Here is an 18,064-nt window from a genome sequence, read left to right on the forward strand (position 1 = left end):
ATTTTTAGGTCAAAATGAACCACAGCTTTTGTTTCTATTTACCATTATTATATTAAAATCAACTCTTTTAAATTCACCTTAATTTTCACTTGAAATTTGATTCAGTTGGAGTCATGAAAGCTCTGAGACTTGAATTAGCACCTCCTGCACTTACCAAAGCAGCAAACATTGAATTAACTGAGACAATGCATCACTCAGGAGATTAAAGAGCTCAAAAATTTGCAAGAAAAACCAAAACCAGATGTTCTCCTTAAAGTCAGACATCATAAATCAAAGCAGGGTGTGGATCCTTACAGAATGGAACAACATGCAGTGTCCTATCCGGGACTGGATATCCTCGGGTCCGGCATTGCAGGAATCCTCCCTCAGAAGTTTCCACGTCTGGCACTGGCAGTCAAAAGCAAACAAGCCACTGAACTGGGGCTCACTGGCTCTGCTGTCATCCACACTGCCATTGCAGGTCAGGATTCGGCCTCCAAAGGTGTAGATCATGTGTTTTTCAGAATCCATGCACATCTGCAAGAAGCAGGGAAGAATTTTTAAGCAGGTAAGACCTGAACACTTTGAGATCTAATACTAAACACCCCTCTCCTGCAGGCAATGCCTACTAAGATAAGACAGGGCTCTGCACGTCTAAGCCTCCAAAATACAGAAAAGGACACTCATCTTCATGGTTGTCAGGTGTTAATCTCATAAAAGAAATTTGAAACACAAGTCTAACTTCTGTGTGCCATTTAATATGCAAAAGAAAAGACTAAATGTACCCTTTATCACCTAAAAACCTGCTGATTTCAGGGAAAAGTACTTCAGAGCCTTTCACAAGGATTCACAGAGTTCTTTTTCCATAGATTCCACAGAAAATATCCATGGGGATCTTTTTAAGCTATGTCCTTATAGCCACAGTTAACAGAGTATCACCTTTGACAATGGTTGTGCAATGCAGAAATTCAAAATCACTGCTAATTCACTGCCCACCAATCAATTCATGCAAAAATCAGCTTGTGATTTGTTACTGAGATTCCATCCCCAGCACACATTTACTGTTACCCCCATTACTGGAACACAGAGTGGGGGCTTAACCCAGCCTAAGATTCCTCATGGGAGTGCAGCAGAAACCTGTTCAATCTCCAAACCTAAACTGAGGCTATGGCACACATGAGAAGCACTGCAGCACAAATCAAACCAAACCCCCTGACTCCTGGTGATGTTTTCAGACAAAGTGCAAAGAAGAGGGTTACAAAATACCAGAGGGGGGGAAAAAAGCAAACCAACAAACAGACAAGATTACAGTAATATAGAGATGCAACTCAGCAAAGCCTACACAAAACACTTCTAGTGCAGCAAATTTCTGAAGGTTAAATAAAAACTGCTTTGCAGTAGGTGCTGAGGGAGAGAAGAGGGAGAGCTGCAGACTGACGGAAGTCAGTGAGGCCCTTCTTCCCTGAGAGACAGAACAGGGAAAAAAAGGAATCATTTCAAGAGGCAAGCAAGGTACCCAGAGTAGCCTTGCCAGCTGACAATTTCCTTGTGCCTCTTCCCCAACACCTGGGAGACTGGCACTGGTTATTAATAGAACAGAAAGACTGATTGGCTTTTGTTCTGCAGACATGGCGTATCTTTAATTTTCGGTGTCAGCAGAAAGGCACATTGTGCTGGCAAACAACAGCTTTGGTTACAAAACAGCCAGTACCAATAAAAGCTGATCTTGGGCTGCCTTAAAAATGAGTCCTGATGTGCTGTTTCTTGGCGATGCTTCATAAAAAAAAAAAAAAATCAATTGAGAACAAAATACCTTTTTCAAGTAGACAAAAGCTACTGAACACAACATAAGTAAAGAAGTTTTCAATTTGAACATGTGGACAGGTGTGACTTTTTAAAAGATTAGTAGTCATTCCTCTAAGGTGTTTTAAGCTCTATAAAGACAATACATTCTACAATTTTTAAAGGTAACCAATTTGGAAAGAATCCTGCTTCTGGGTTGGCCTCAGTCCAGCAGCTTGCTTGGAGTATTCTTCCAAAGGTACCATACACAGCTTTACAAGTTGCTCCCCAAGGCCCTCCAGGCAAGGCATATCTGCAAAGCCAGCTCAAGGAGACTGATTAAAACCAGATGAACTGTGCTTTGGGCTTTAATAAAATGTGTCTTAATAAAATGCATTTGTTTGCAAAGGTTTTTATGATTCTTCTGACTCGGTTTGATTAGAGCACCAGCAGCCAGTGGTGTTGAGCACCGCTGCTATTAGGATTTAATTGAGTGCAGATCACACCCTCTTCAGCCCTGCTCTGTCACCTCGAAATCGCAAAGACTACGATCAAAACTGACTTTTAAACGCTGAGAACTTGCAGCAGGAGGATGAGTGTATTGAAACAGGATGAGCCCTGTGGCAGGGAGAAATGATGAGGAGGACTCCATCTTATCAGATGGCTAATTAATTACTTTATTATACTATGTTAGTCTATATTATATTACACTATATTACATTACATCTAAACACAATCTGCCAAGCACTCAGCTCTGCACACACTGTACAGGATCTCATGACTCACAGCCTACAGTCCTGACACACACACACACACCTGGCCCTGACAGGCGAAGGAACCAAAACACCATCACTGTGGGTAAACTATCTCCATGTTGCATTCTACTTTTGCACAAACAAAGGCACAGCTAATGATAAGAATTGTTTTTCCTTTCTCTGAGGTTCAGAAAACGTGAAACCCAGAAATATTCTTGTGAAGAAATGTGCCTTGCTCTTCTCTCTGAAGAGAAATGTGGTGACATGAGTGTGGCTGACCTGATGATCAAACACCAGCTTGGGGCCTCCATCTGCTGCAGTGTCCTCGCTCAGCAGCATCCAGGTGTTGGTGTCGATGTCGTAGCGGTAGAAGTCGCTTTTCAGGGACTTGCTGTTCCTCACAGAGGAATCCAGGTACCGCCCCAGGGTGTAGATCTGCCGGCGCTGGATGTCAATGCACATCTTGTGACAGGACCTGGCACTGGGACCACTCTGAGAAAGGAAAGGACCACAAAAATGAAGAGAATGATGGATTTAATATTGCTCCAGGTAGGTTGCTAAGGGGAAATAAGTACTAGCAGCAGCAAAAAATCCTTGGGGAATTCAGGAAAATCTGCTTGTAATCAAATACAGGATTAATATATAACTAACTACAAGAGCACATCCCATAACTTCTGTCCTTTAGAAAGACACCAGCAAAAACCTTAATGCATTTGTCACAACAAACTTATGATTTGAACCTTTTTTGTCAGATTCCTTAGAAAACAGACAGTTTCTCCCAGAAGTGATTCTCAGAGGCGTGTGAAAACTGCTTGATCTTTTAAAATAACAGAAGTCGATGCACATGAGAGGCAAATTAAGATGTCACAGCCTATAAATAACTACAGAGGAAAAAGATTAAGAAGTGCTCTATTACAAGAGTCTCTGTTTTATTAATAGGCTGTTTTCTAACAGATCATAAGCAGACACTCCCCCAAGCAATCATATCCCGTAATGGCTCTGGGAAGGTAACAAAAGCACTCCCTGTCCTTCACAAATAGATATGGCCCTCCCAGCCTCCAGCTAAAAGAAAGTTTCCCACGGTAAGCAAAACTGCCCTGAGTTATGATCTTCAAGAGAAACACAGAGAGTGCCCCATGTCAAATAATTATGGGCTTAATCCATCTAGGAGTGCTCAAGTTAAATCATGGAGTAATTTATTTAATGACATTATGATGATGATTACGCAGTCCTGGGCAGTTTCTGCCTCCCAAATATCTTTTTAAAGGCCTTCATACACTTCTTCTTGAAGCATGAGAGTGAGGTTCTGGTACACCAAAACATTAGAAATCAAGGTTTGCAAAGCCTTATATGCAAAATATCAGATGAAAAACATCATATCATGAGTATAGATCAATTCTGTAGTTTATTTTGACACAGCTGGGTACCAGGACACAAAGAATGGCTTCCCACTGACAGAGGGCAGGTTTAAATTAGATATGGGGAAGAAATTCTTCCCTGTGAGGGTGGGGAGGCATTGGCACAGGCTGCCCAGAGAAGCTGTGGCTGCCCCTGGATCCCTGAAGGGGCCAAGACCAGGATAGACAGGGCCTGGAGCAACCTGGGATAGTGGAAGGTGTCCCTGCCATGGTATGGCATTGGAATGGGATGATCTTTAGGGTCCCTTCCAACCCAAACCACTCTGAGATTCTGTACAAAGAAATCTACTCAAAACCATTGAAAAGTAAAGATGAGGCAAGAAGGCAAGGATATAGCAAATCTTTAAAATCATTATTAAAGACTTATAGTTAAAGAAGAGTAGCCATATCACACCAAATAATCAGCACAACAGTTGCTCTGTGTACTGCCTTTTGTAGAATGTCTTATGAAAAAAACCTTCATAATTGTACCCTTTCACTTAAATTCTATTGAAATTTAAAGCACACTAATGGAATGCACATCACTAAATTGGATAAAACAAGAAAGGAAGCATTACATCTTTGTTGTCAAAAGCCTTTACTATTCATGTTAGAGAATTCAATTTCTTGATTAAGCAATGGTTCCAGGAAACAGTTTACAGTAGATCAAAAGATCATGTGAAGAGGTGAACTGAATTGTTCGTATTTTGCAAATATGAAGCATTATGTTGGCAATGATTACAGCTTTGAGGATTATTTACTTCATGGTAATAAGGATAATTTTATTTTCTGAAAATAAAAGTACTGATAGCAGTGAAATATTAGCATAAAATCCTGAAATGCAGCAAAAAACCCCATTGATTGCCTTTGGTCATGAAGGAAGATGACACAGAAGGCAACAACACAATTATCTTTGTTCCTAGAAAATACAAGAACAGTATCTAGCAGAGGACCCTGTTCCAAACACATGGGGGAGTTCCTCCTTTGCATGAGAAGCACCAATCTGTGCACTCACAAAGGCAGCCCCTGGTTCACAAATAAATCACCCCAGTGAGCAAAGTCCATCCCAAGGCATGGAGCTGGGACCCTGAGGGGTATGGCCCCAGTCCCCTGCCCATGAGCACCTATTTGCCTTGGCACAGCTGCCTTGTGGGTGAGATGTGAGGACCAACCTGTGCTTTCTGACCCTCCTCTCTGGCAAGTCACTGCAGTTTTTAATGGAATTGGACAATTTAAGAATCATTCCCCCACTCTCTCACCTTTATGTAGACTAAATTAAATCCTCCCAAACTTGCTCAAATAATGTCTTTGGCACTTTCAGGATTAATCTCCAATTTAGCATCTGCCTTGCCATGAAAAGCTACACCATCAACCAAAATTTGTTTGAGTACAGACACAAGGCTGAGACACTTCACAACTCAATACCCATTTCAAGGCAATGGCACCAAAACCACAGTTGCTACAACTAAATATGCAGCATACGAATTTCCTAAGACTGTTTTAAAATGAGAAAAGAATTTAGGAAAAATACCTTTTTTTCTTTAATTACATCCTAGCCACATCCCACACAATAATATCTGCTTTCTTAAAGAGCTCTTAAGGTTAACATTTCATCTCCACAGACACAGAATCTTCACCACCTCAAGTTCATGCAAGAACTTCAGCTCTACCAAACTGCAGAGCCTGCCATAGCATGAGCTATCTCTTGTAATACAGGAAACTTCATCCAATTTGAAACCTGTTCTCCAAGAAAATGAGTTGTGCCTGCACACCACTCACAAGAGCACAAGAAACCTGCCAAAGTTTCCTCCTTAGCCTCCATGTTTACCAAAATGAGTAAATAACTCCATTAACAGTGATACATGCTGGCTTGACATTTAAGGCAGAAAAGGGGAAAGGTTCAAATCTGTGTTCACTTCTGAGTTCAGCCTGACCATGCAGCCCTTGCAGCTCATGTGAATTTCGAAGAGGGACACAAAGTCCATTTACAAAGACACTGCAAAAGAGTAAAACACTTCAAGGCACATGTGATGAATCACGTGCCTGTGGGTGGCTGTGAATGTTCATCCAAAGCCGTGTGCTCCACATGGTTACAACAGCAGCCTGTTGTTCACATGAGGAACACTCTGCCACAGCTTGTCATGGACAGCAATCCAGTAAATTCAAACAGGAAGGTTTGTTGATTCCACAAGTGTTCAAAGACTCTGACCCTTTAAAAGCAATGAGTGAGAAAAACTGACCATTACAGAGATGAGTCTGTAACCCCAGGTTGAAGAGATGAAGCATGGCTAGAGGGCAAAAGAGCAACCTTTTATCCTCCTGCTAGGATGTAAGCTGGTCATGATCCATTAATTAATATCCCAGGCTGAGTGGATCTTAGTAGAGATCTCTATGCCCTTCTTCAAATTCAGGCCTTATCACCAAGTCACAGTTTTGTCAAATTGCTTCTGTGACTGTCTGAACTCATAACAAACCTGTCCAAAACTCCTCATCTCTGGAAGTGTTCAAGGCCAGTGGATGGGACCCTCAGTAGCCTGGTCTAGTGGAAGGTGTCCTTGCCCATGGCAGGGGGTTAAACTACAGGGTCTTTAAGGTCCATCCCAAACCAAACCATTCAGTGATTTTATAATTAAGTACTTTACTTTAGATCTGGTTTCTTCTAAGTTGCTACACACAGAATCCACATTTTTGCAGATGAAGCTTCATGACCTGACTGACTGAGGTAGCAGAGGTGTCACTTCCCAAACAGAGCCCATCTGCCGTAAGACTCTGAAAGTCACATCCAGCAACAGCACCCAAACGACCTGAACAAACACTGCCTCTGGGGACTCCTTCCAATTCTCATCAGAAAGCTCCTGGCACACACACTGCAGAAACCACACGTGAAAGGGGCTTGTGACTGGGCTAAGTCTTTATTCAGATGGCAATAAGTGTGTCAGGCTGCTTTGGCCAGTGCCTCAGCTGCTGCCAAGGCTGTGATGGCAAGAGGAAAGCATTAGCATATCACATTTCTAACCTACAGGACACCAAACAATACCAAGAACTACTAAGCACAGGCACTGTTGGGTTTGTGTGGGACTCAATAAGTGCCCACACAGAGCCAGGACTGACCTGAACAAAGTGGCTCTGTGCCACCCAGCCCCACCATACAATCAGCACAGCACAATAACAGCTAAAACAGATTAAACAGCATGTACAGGGTCCTGTTTGGAAGTGCCACAAAATACCAAGCTTTAGGCCCAGCTCCAAGGCTCTTCTTTAAACAGGTTGGTGTTGATGTAACTCCTCTGGTCTCTACAGCACAGATAAATGCCCTGGTGAGGGTGGGATGGTGAGGAAAGGAAGAGAGGCTGTATGGACAGGAGAACTTAAGAAAGGCTTTCAATCCTTTAAGCACCCAGGGCCAAATAGGATTTTTAGGTTTCGTCAGTGCTACACGAAATTCAATTGTGCAATGCCAAGTGAATACACAGTATACTTTATGAAAAGCCTTCTCAACATGCTAAGCCACTTTATAAAATCTAATTAGAGCTTTCTTCATTTAACTTGCAAATGCTGAAAGCAATTATCCCACTTAAGGACTAACTTACAAAACGTTTTCAAAAAGCAACACAACAGCACCGAGAGACAACACCGCCTCCTTAGAATAATTGATTTGTTCCTATACAGGGGAGAAAGGATTGGGACTCAACTCCTTAGGGTAAGGTCTGCTCAAATCACTATTTATGCCAAAATCAGCAGGCATCATCTTAGCAACAGCATCCTGGAATGCTACATTAAGGCACAAACATGATAGCTTTCATTTTTTTGGTTTGTTTTTAAATAAATGTCCTATGAACCTCCTTTAATGAGAACATGACCACAGGAAGCCGGTTCCACTGCCCATCCCAAACAAAAACTGGGGGAGCTTGGCTTCTTCTGGTTATCATAACCTTTTGTAAATAAAGGGGTTTCAGTTGCAAGAAAAATCTGTTTTATTCAGACCAATCCAGATGAAAAACCTCAGGAGCAAGCCTTGGATCCTGTTCAAGAGTCAGGGAAATAAAAACAAAGAACAGCTGACTAATTCTCCGTTCTTGGTCCTGTAAAAGACTGAGTGGAATGTGAACACTGCCTCCAGTATGAAGTTCAAAAATAAGCGTCATGAGGTAAATGCTCTTGTCCTAAAGCAAACTAGGACGAGGACATAAAAAGACACAAACAACCTACTTTGTTTCCAGTCCTGAGAGCAGCTTGTCAGGCAACAAATAGTCCCTCCTGCCTACACACAACTGCAGAGATTAATTGCTCTCATTTCCCAGTTCTGGACTATAATTCGTTTCCTCCTCCACCCCCCCCCCCATAAAAAAAAAGGGGAAAGTTCTCCACAAACTTGAAAACGAAAGGAAATTCATATTATTCCTGGCTTTAATTCAAGTCCATGTGCTTTAAGATTAGAGCTTGTTAGTGCTTTATCAATGCCAGTCTACAGCTAATGCGCTCCCAAAATGTTTAATCTGAGCCGCAGCAAAGACTTGCTTTGCTCTAGATGAGCACTAAATTCAGCAAGAGGAACAACTGCAGCTATACAACAAAATAAAACATTTTCATCCCATACAGGTTACTCACAGAAGGCATTGTAAGTTTATCACAACCTAAAGGTGCCAGAAACATAAGAAAATAATTTCTTCAATTTTTTTTTTTTTTTTTTAATAGTAGCATGGAGGATTTGTATGGTCCCTCAACACAAAACGCAAAACAGGAGCTGGGGGCTGATGTACCATTCCTATCACCCACAAAATCACCAGTGATGTGTCACGAACACCAAACCACCAGAGCGAGGGTCCTGCACATCCAGTCACACAGCAGGAGCATCACAACCATGCTCAAGGCCAGAGCAACCCAGCACAGGCACACGGCAGGGGCTCATAGCCCCCTGTAAGGGTTTCTGCAGTGTGAAAGACCCTCCCTCAAACAGCACATTCCAACCTCCTACTCTGTGATGGCAGAAATCAGTGCCACCCATGTCATTTGATATCCAAGACTAGACACTTCCAACTCCAGAATTAAAAACTTTTGCATGTCACACAGGGTAGATGCAGAAATGGACTGAACGCTTCTAGGATCATAAGATGGAAGTTTATCTCCAAAAAATGTTTTTGGATACTCTATGTACACTTCACTCTTACTCTGCAAATAATCCCTGAAAGTGTCCAAGGCCAGGTCGGATGGGGCTTTGGGCAACCTGGTCTAGTGGAAGGTGTCCCTGCTCATGGCAGGGGTTTGGGACTAGATGATCTCAAAGGTCCCTTCCAACCTTTAACATTCCATGATTCTTGCCACTATTTATAAAAGGAACAGATATTCCAACTAAATTTTAAGGCTGCTTTACCAGTTATAAAGAATATTTCTGAGAACATGCAAGATCACCAGCCACAGAATGGTTTGGGTTGGAAGGGACCTCAAAGCTCATCCAGTCCCACTCCCCTGCCTTCCACTATCCCCCAGGCTGTTCCAAGCCCCTGGGACTGGACACTTCCAGGGATGGGGCAGCCACAGCTTCTCTAGGAAACTGTTACATATAAATTAAATATGTTCTGCCAAAAAAAATTTTGGGAAGCCTAAGAAATAGACCAGAATCTATCTAAGACTCATCATGCTGAAAACTCTCCAAGATCAGTACTGGAAAGCCATGAATGTACACAATTTTTCACACAAGAGAGTTAAATGTCTTATGATAAATATTAGGTTTGGATATTAAAAAGTTATAATTAACTATTAATAAGTACAGGCAGAGCCAAGACAGGAAGACTTGGTCAGGCAGTTGACACAGAATCTGAGCTATGTCTAATCTGCTTACTGGTGCCCTCCTACAGCGATGCCACGGGATAGATTTACCAGCAAAGTCCTTTCTGGGCATCTGACTCAGACATGATGGAGCAGATTAAAGTCAGAGGCAGCTTTTAGCACACAGTTTTGCATGCAAATCTCTTCAAGGTGGGAAAACAATAAAATTTAACAGGATGAAGCTTGCTTTTTCCCCTTCCTAAAAGCATGCTCTCATTTGGGACAGTCCTAATTTCCCACTGTTGATGCTGTGTGCTCATGAGCTGAGCCTGCCACAAAGAGACTCTCCCTGCTTAAATTAGAATTAAAAAATAAATGGCCTGATGTTCTATTTTTGAAAGACAGTTCAATGAGCTTATAAGTCAAATGATCAGGCTCAGAGATCATACAACACAATCCTTATGACAGCAGTAGGCTGGATTTGATGACCCTTGACAGCTCAACCCTTCCAATCTGACATGAACTTGATTCCAAGTCTTTGCTCCATCCTTCAGGGATCAGCACAGGTTTATCACAGCACAGACTTGGTGCAGCCCATGGGGATTGCTATGAAAACAAAGAGATAATGCTCTATTCTCATGAAATTATTATTTATTAGCCTCCCTGCCAGCCTGCTTGTAGAAATAACTAATTTGAGACTGTTTTCATAAAGGAATGAATTAATACATGATCTTCTGGCTTCTGATGTGCCTTTATCAAGGCACCTCTAAAGACCAAGTGTGTCCTCACAGCTGAACTTTCCAAAGCACCAACACTGTGCTTTGACAGCTGTGCTGCCTGAGTTTTCCTACAGTGCAGAAACAGCTTTGGCAGCCACTGCCAGAGGAATTGCCAGTGCAGGAGCCACATTCCTGGATCTCCTGAGCTCTCTGCTCTCATGCCAAGGTATCATCAAGGCCTTCCAGCAATGCATAACACCATGGACCTTATGTTGCAGTAAAACATCTTAAAAGCCAGTGGGAAGGGGAGAAAGCTCCCACACCTTCAAGCATTCAAACAGTGGGAAATAATTTGTGGCCACTATGTATTTAAAATAGGATTATAAAAAAAGATGAAGGGGGACTTTTTACACAGGCAGATAGTGACAGGACAAGGTGGAACAGTTTTAAACTGAAAGAGAAGATATTTAGAAGGAAATTCTCTGCTCAGGAGGGTGGTGAAGCCCTGGCACAGGGTGCCCAGAGAAGCTGTGGCTGCCCCTAGATCCATGCAAGTGCTCAAGGCTAGGTCGAATGGGGCTTGGAACAACCTGGGATAGTGGAAGGCGTCCCAGTGCATGACAGGGGGTGGAATGAGTTGATCTTTAAAGTCCCTTCCAACCCAAACCATTCTGTAATTTCTTTGAAGAAGGTTGCAGGAATGTGTATGAAGGTCTTGTGCAGGCTTTAGTTTACAGTCAAAAATAAAAGTCATCCAACCTTTGTGATTCAGCTTACAAATGCAAACAAGAGAAGTACTGAAGGAATACCCCAGTACATGGCGACCTTGCAGCAAAAGGACATCAGTTCTGTGCTATTTCTAACAAAAGGCACAATTCACCTGCAAACAAAGCACTGCTCACATTGGTGAAATGCGAAAAAAGTTTCAACTTCTTAAATTTTACCAAGTAAATTGTCAGTTTGTTCCACATCCAGTGCTAAGCTTTGCTTTCAGCAACACTGATGAAATGTAACAACCTAGCAGAGAACGAGAGCTTTCACCAGCTCCGAGATGGGCCCTCAGAACAACGTCCCTCGTGTGCCGAATTTAACTAACCCCATTAACAATTGCAGGATGTTGAATGAGGTCATTTTTGCATGCATCACAAGTTCACTCTGTCCTCTCATTACCAGTAACAATGGCCAGCGAAGGTCCAGCCAAGAGAGATTTTTCCATAGACACAAACTACTCGGCTGAGCTACAGCCTCACTTGCAAACAAGAAGGCTGAAAAAATTTAACTGGTTGCTTATAAACTGTTTAGCCACAAAGGTTACATGCAAAGCTACGCTTCTGGAAGCTGATTTTTTTTGGTAATTAATTGTCCTTGAGATGCTGGTGATAGACAAACATGAAATTCTAAGTGCAAATCCTTATGTTTCTGAGAAAGTGAAGACATTTTTGAGCTGTGACAAAAGAGTAGTTTGCACCTGAAGGTGCTGGTAAGTTGTAAAAGTGGCTGTTTAATTTCCTAGAGTCCAGTATCAGTAACATCTCCATCACATGCAAGCCCAGCAAAATTCAAGGATTAAGTCCTATTAAACACATTAAGCTCTTTCAGATAGGTCTGAATTCAACACATGACTGCATCAGCCACTGTGCCAATACATCCTCTTGAGACACTCCAGAAAGCTCAATTCCCAATTACCTCCAAAACCCAGTTGCTGAAATACCTGAGTAGCAAGATCCACAAAAACTTACTACATTTTCAAGCACATAATTATCCAGACAATTTAGCTACGGATTTGTCTGTGATATGACTTGAGACTGCTTCCCCTATGTTACCACCCTGGGATAAGTGATATTTCTTTAGGGATTTCTGTATTTGTACAGATGGAGCAATGTTAATGTAACATTAACGTAACAAGTCTCTCAGTGTAGCTGAAACAAGACATTACTCCCAAGGCAAAGTTGACTGGTGTGTGAAGCTACTTTCACTCACCGGCAAAAGAGTTAAGTTTTCCTTCCACCTCTACATATTCTCCTATTTCTTTAAAATCCTTTTCTTTTAATCCCTTCAGTGTGAAATGCTGGGGTCCTGGCATTCCAGCTGGCTCATCTCACAGGTGCATATTTCTGTGTCTTTAAAAGCCAAAAGGATATAAATCAGAATTCCTTGTACCAACATCAACCTCTTCACTAAATCTTTACCTGAAAATCCTGTAATGTCATTTCCCCCCCAGGATGCATCCACAGCCACCCAAGAATGACTCTACAATGCCTCATCTACAATTTACAGGGAATTGCAAAATGCATTAGGATGATGCAATAATGTCCTAATAAAGCCATGTAAGTAAAATAAAGTTCCATTCCAGACCAGAGATCAGAGCATTAAACTCATCATCAGCTGCAGCTGAAGTGGTGATTTTTATCGGAACATAAACGCCACAAATCAACTCAGCCTGATGCATTACTTCAAGGACTAAAAGTAGTTTTACTTTGCAACTGAAAGCTTTATGATGACTTGGAAATTCAGCATAACCTGAAGACTGGCATGCAAAAGCTCCAGGGCTGCCAAAGTTGTGCAGCCTCCAGAACATTGGGCACAAGGCATTTATTTAATGCTCCTTTCTCCACGAGACTGACTTGAACAGCAGTGTGTGGAGGAAAGGGACCTCCACACATTCAAACACCTGGTGTGAGGAATAACTGAAGTTTGGCTGGTTTTCTGGGCTTTTTTTCATGCTGGAAGCAAGAAATACAGGCACCTAGTGAGGGAACTGAATAACTTAAGACCCAAAGTTGTTTTCAAATATGGATGATCTTTTCCTTAAAAAAATGTCAAAGTTTAAAAGAAAAAAAAAGACAAATAAACCAGGATTAAGAGGACAGAACTCTTGAGGCACACAAGATAGCATAAGCACATAAGTTAGCTTTGAAAGCTGAAAAACTTTTGGAAAAGTTTATTTAAAAATAAATTATTTTAAAAGCTGAGGTTATACTCCCTCAACAGGGTTTTTTTGCTTTAGGCTGCCTAAGTGGAAATCACTGGGGATGTCAGTTAGGCATATGTGAAAGTCTCTCTCAAACATTCTGGTGAAAGAATACTGGCTTACAACACTTTAAACCATTATGCTACTAAATAGGGAGGAAAATAAACCATTAGCCTGTGATATTTAGGATCAGCCTAGGATACTTTTCATTTGGTTCACTCCAGCATCTGCTGTCTTTGTCCCTACTTTTGTAGGCATTTGCACTATTTAAGGAGTTGGCTCCGAGGTACAACTGCAGTATCCAAGTTTCTTTCAGGGACAGCTGCTTTCTCCCTATGTGCTTTTGCAGCACCAGGAATCTCCTACAACTGAGCATCTGTACCACTGGAACTGCTCAGCAGTAGGACATGGCACACTCGCTGTATTAGATATCAAGGCTGTAAACATCACAATATTTGCAACAAAAAACCCCTCAAGGCACTTGATGTGTCTTCCAAACTGTATCACCATCTGGGGAAGAAGTCAGTATTTGAGACTAGTTCAGTTCCTATACTTCAAACAGCACAGGGTAAAAACTTTACATTGATAAGCTCATGTACTTTTGCATCACACCCCAAAAAAACCAGTCAGAGGTGTCACAAACTCCTACAAAAAGTGCTTCTGTGGTAACATGACACTGAAAGCTTTGGGTAAATTCATCCATGTCAACAAATGCAAAGAAATGCATGCAGAGACTGGAGAAAATTTAACTGGAAATACAATAGCAGCTGAAATTCCCCCTGGCTCTCACCATTAGGAGATCTTTCTCCACTTGTCAGCTTTTACTTTCAGCATCCTGGAAAAGCACTTTCTGTTCACAGCAAACTGTCATCTCACCATATACCCATTTTCCACATCATTTTGAACCTAGTGAACAAGAGGCACTTGTTGACCTACACTTTCCTTCACTGTGAGCAAAGATTTATCCTCTCAAGCAGTTAAACCATGACAAGACCTTCACTTCTACCTTTGGTAAGGAAATACTTCAACAGTTTTTGAGAGAAACACAGTGTCACCTAAACCTAACCCATTTACACAATTTCCACATCCTTCCCAGAGTGATTTGTGAGCAGGATTTTCCTCTGAAGAAGCCAGAATGAGGATGAGTCAATGTATTTTCAAAGAAGCAGCACAGAAGGTACCAATCAGTGCAGTGACACTGTTTGAAGGGAGATCCCCCCATCTCTTGTCTCTAGGAAATACTAGAACAAGGTACAGGAATACCAGAGACACACAAAATATGCCAACTCTCACACTGCTTTAGCCTCATTTATCTGATCTCCAGAGGCATCAACACCCTCAGCATTTTGATCCTATTTCAAAATCCCCTGACTATCAATTTACACCAAACAAAGTCTTTCCTACATTTACAACTGTCCTCCTGCACTGATTTTAACTAAATTACCCTTCAAAAGAGAAAGCTGCTGCTTGGAAACGAGAAATAGACATCAAAACACACACATGAAATTTCCCTGTTAACTGACACTGGTCTAGAGTAAAAATGTCCAAGGAATGACAAGGTTTGGTTTTTTTTTTTGAACTATTTATTTCCTAATCCTGAAGAGGTCTGTTGATCTACAGCCAGTAAAAAACCCTGAAGACAACAGCATTTGTCAGAACATCCCAATTGATTCAGGGTAGAAACTTGAAGGCTCTTAAATGAAACCCATTTTGGCTGTGCCTTGTGCCAGCTGATTCACAGGGCTGTCACACACTCCAGAGACAGAAGCTGTGGGGAAGCTGAGAGGTCCTGAGCTGCTCCAGGGAGCATCTCCCTGGAAGGATTCAGGCTTGAGGAAGAGGATTTGACAAGCACAGCAGGAGTCCTGCTGGATCCATACTCTGAAGGGATGGTGGGGTCTCTCTGTCCATCAGCAGTGGTGTGTGCTCACCAGCAGGTCCTGCAGAACCTCTTCTCATGCAGTAGGTGATCAGCTACTCCAGCAGAGCCCTGAGCATTTTGTCCAGACATACAAGACAGACATAAGGAGCTGGAGCATATCCAGAGGGGCTGAGGGAGCTGGGAAGGGGCTCAGCCTGGAGCAAAGGAGGCTCAGGGGGGACCTTGTGGCTCTGCACAAGTCCCTGACAGGAGGGGACAGCTGGGGAGGGGTGTTCAAGCTCTGCTCCCAGGGACAGGAGGAGAGGGAATGGCCTCAAGTTACACCAGGGGAGGCTGAGCTTGGATATTTGGAAAAATTTCTTCACTGAAAGGGATTTTCATCCCTGGCACAGCTGCCCAAGGCAGTGATGGAGTCCCAATCCCCAGAGGAACTCAAAATCCGTGTGGATGTGAGATTTGGGAACATGGTTTAGTGCTGGCCTTGGTAGTGCTGGGAGAACCAGTTGGAGTTGATCTTAGAGGGCTTTTCCAACTGAACTATTCAATGATTCTATGAAAAAGAGCTACGGAAAATCAGCTTCGGTGTCTAATGTTAAAAAAGACAAATGCAACTTCAGGTGACAAAGAGACACCTCACTGGAAAACGTTGAAAAACAGCAGCAAAAACATTTTCTAAAAAGGTCACACAACATTCTCCTAATGCACTGCAACAGAAGCTCCCAGTACCCTTATCCCAAAAGCATTATTCAGCATTATCCCTACAATAACACTGGACAGGATGCAACTTTCACCATATTTCACTCTTATCCAAGTTTAATTATTGAGTGGCTAATTTAACCACTGTCACTGATTAATCAGAATAAAAAAGCCAGAAGCAGAACTAGCACAATGCAACAAAACAAGATTAAGCTCCACTGGAATCTACTCTGAATATTTTTTAAAATTCCATGTCAACAGACATTTCCTTTTTGCAAATTGTTTGCGAGCAGTTGATGTCCCTATTAGAGAAACATCTGGAGTCTTTGTTTTTGAATATACTTCTCAACATTTGAGATTGACCTTTTCATTTCTAAATCAGGTTTCATCCAGATCTTTTTGGAAAAAAAGCCACAACTCATTGCTGGTTTCCAAGTACAGCAGCTGCCAGCTCATTGTACCTCAGAAAGTCACCAAAAACCTGAACTATGCTTCAGGAGGCCTCCTGAACACTGCCGAATGTATGACAGAATCATGGAATGCTTTGGGTGGGAAGGGACTTTGAAGACCATCCAGTGCCACCCCTTGCTGTGGGCAGGGACACCTCCCACTGTCCCAGGTTGCTCCAAGCCCTGTCCAGCCTGGCCTTGGACACTTCCATGGATGCAGGGGCAGCCACAGCTGCTCTGGGCACCCTGTGCCAGGGCCTGCCCACCCTCCCAGTCAGGAATTCCTTCCCAATATCCCATCTAACCCTGCCCTCTGGCACTGGGAAGCCATTTCCCCTTGTCCTGGAACACCATATCTTTGTCTCAAGTCCCTCTCCAGCTCTCCTGGAGCCCTTTTAGGCACTGGAAGAGGCTCTGAGCTCTCCTTGGAGCCTTCTCTTCTCCAGGTGAGCACCCCCAGCTCTGCCAGCCTGACTCCAGAGCAGAAGTTCTGGAGTTCAAGCCCACATCATCAAGGCCTGTTGAGCTTCTCAACCACCAACACTCCAAGTCCTCCCCCTCCTCAGGGCTGCTCTTGGATCCATTCTCTGCTTGGCCTCTATCTGCTCCTGGAATTGCCCCAATCCATGTACAGGACCTTGCACTTGGCCTTGTTGAACTCCACAAGGCTCACAGGGGCCCCATGTCACAAATTTGTCACAGGGAGTCCTTCCAGAATTCCCTTTCCAAAGCCATATTTCTCCACACTTTTCTCTATTAATACATCCCTTCTTCAAAACCCCTCACACATTCAGCAAGTCTCCACTTTTTAAAAATTCTTCTTTCTTCCTCTCCTTGCTAGATCCCATCTTCCATCTGAATTTCCTGAGCTTCCATAACACTCTGCTAATATTTTTTCCTCTCAAAATCCCTTTATAATTATTAAATCACATCAAATAACAACTCTTCTACTGTGTCTCCTCCACAGCTCTCCTTTTGTGCATTCCTCCTTTCTCCCATCCCAGCCAGGCCTCCTAAGCTTTAGAGAAACTCAACTGGATGTGGCACGACCCCAGCAAGAAGCAAATGCATCCCTTAAACACCAGACTGGTCCACACTGGTTTGTGCAGGAAGAAAACACAGCAGCCCCTTTCAGACTAATCAGTACATAAATACAACAATTTTACCTCTCCACAGCTCTGTTATGACAGAAACCAGAGTATCACATTCAGTTTTGTTATTGCCCATTCTGTAAAGGATGTTCCAATCAGTAAGTACATGACACAGATTCGAGGTCTACAGGAAATGTCTGTGAGATTTATTTATTTTTTTTCAGCTCAGGCTATTTGTCCTACTTGATCACAACCTCTAAAAAACCTTTGCTATGAAAAAAAAAAAAGAGAATATTAAAGTGTTATTTAATCTAGTAAGGAAGCTCACAAAATTAGCTGTGACAAGAAACTGAGAAATACAAATGAGAAACATGATGTTTTTATACTGTTTTCAAATAGCTGAGGAAATCATCTCCTAAATTTGTCAAAAAGTGGTGGGATCTCAAACTCTTCATACCTCCAAGAAGAGGTGGCATGAATTTTCCTCTGACAAAGAAGTAATGAACACAAAATACAATAACCACACTAAACTTGAAGATTTCAGTGTACAGTGAAATGAATTATAGAAGCCAAAGGT

At 42.4% G+C, this 18,064-nt stretch overlaps 1 protein-coding gene across 3 annotated transcripts in view; it reads right to left on the reverse strand.

Moving 5' to 3' along the window:
• MKLN1 (muskelin 1) overlaps nt 1–18,064 on the reverse strand; it is a 95,008-nt gene that overhangs the window by 26,419 nt on the left and 50,525 nt on the right. For all 3 annotated transcript variants that reach the window (XM_009097456.4, XM_050982895.1, XM_050982906.1), the window contains 2 exons: nt 2,796–3,008; nt 295–516 (listed from right to left, as the gene is read on the reverse strand). In XM_009097456.4, the coding sequence (XP_009095704.1) occupies nt 295–516; nt 2,796–3,008 (435 nt within the window). The remainder of the gene's footprint in view (nt 1–294; nt 517–2,795; nt 3,009–18,064) is intronic.

The sequence above is a fragment of the Serinus canaria genome, chromosome 1A (genome assembly GCF_022539315.1).
Source record: "Serinus canaria isolate serCan28SL12 chromosome 1A, serCan2020, whole genome shotgun sequence".
Lineage (NCBI taxonomy): Eukaryota > Metazoa > Chordata > Aves > Passeriformes > Fringillidae > Serinus > Serinus canaria.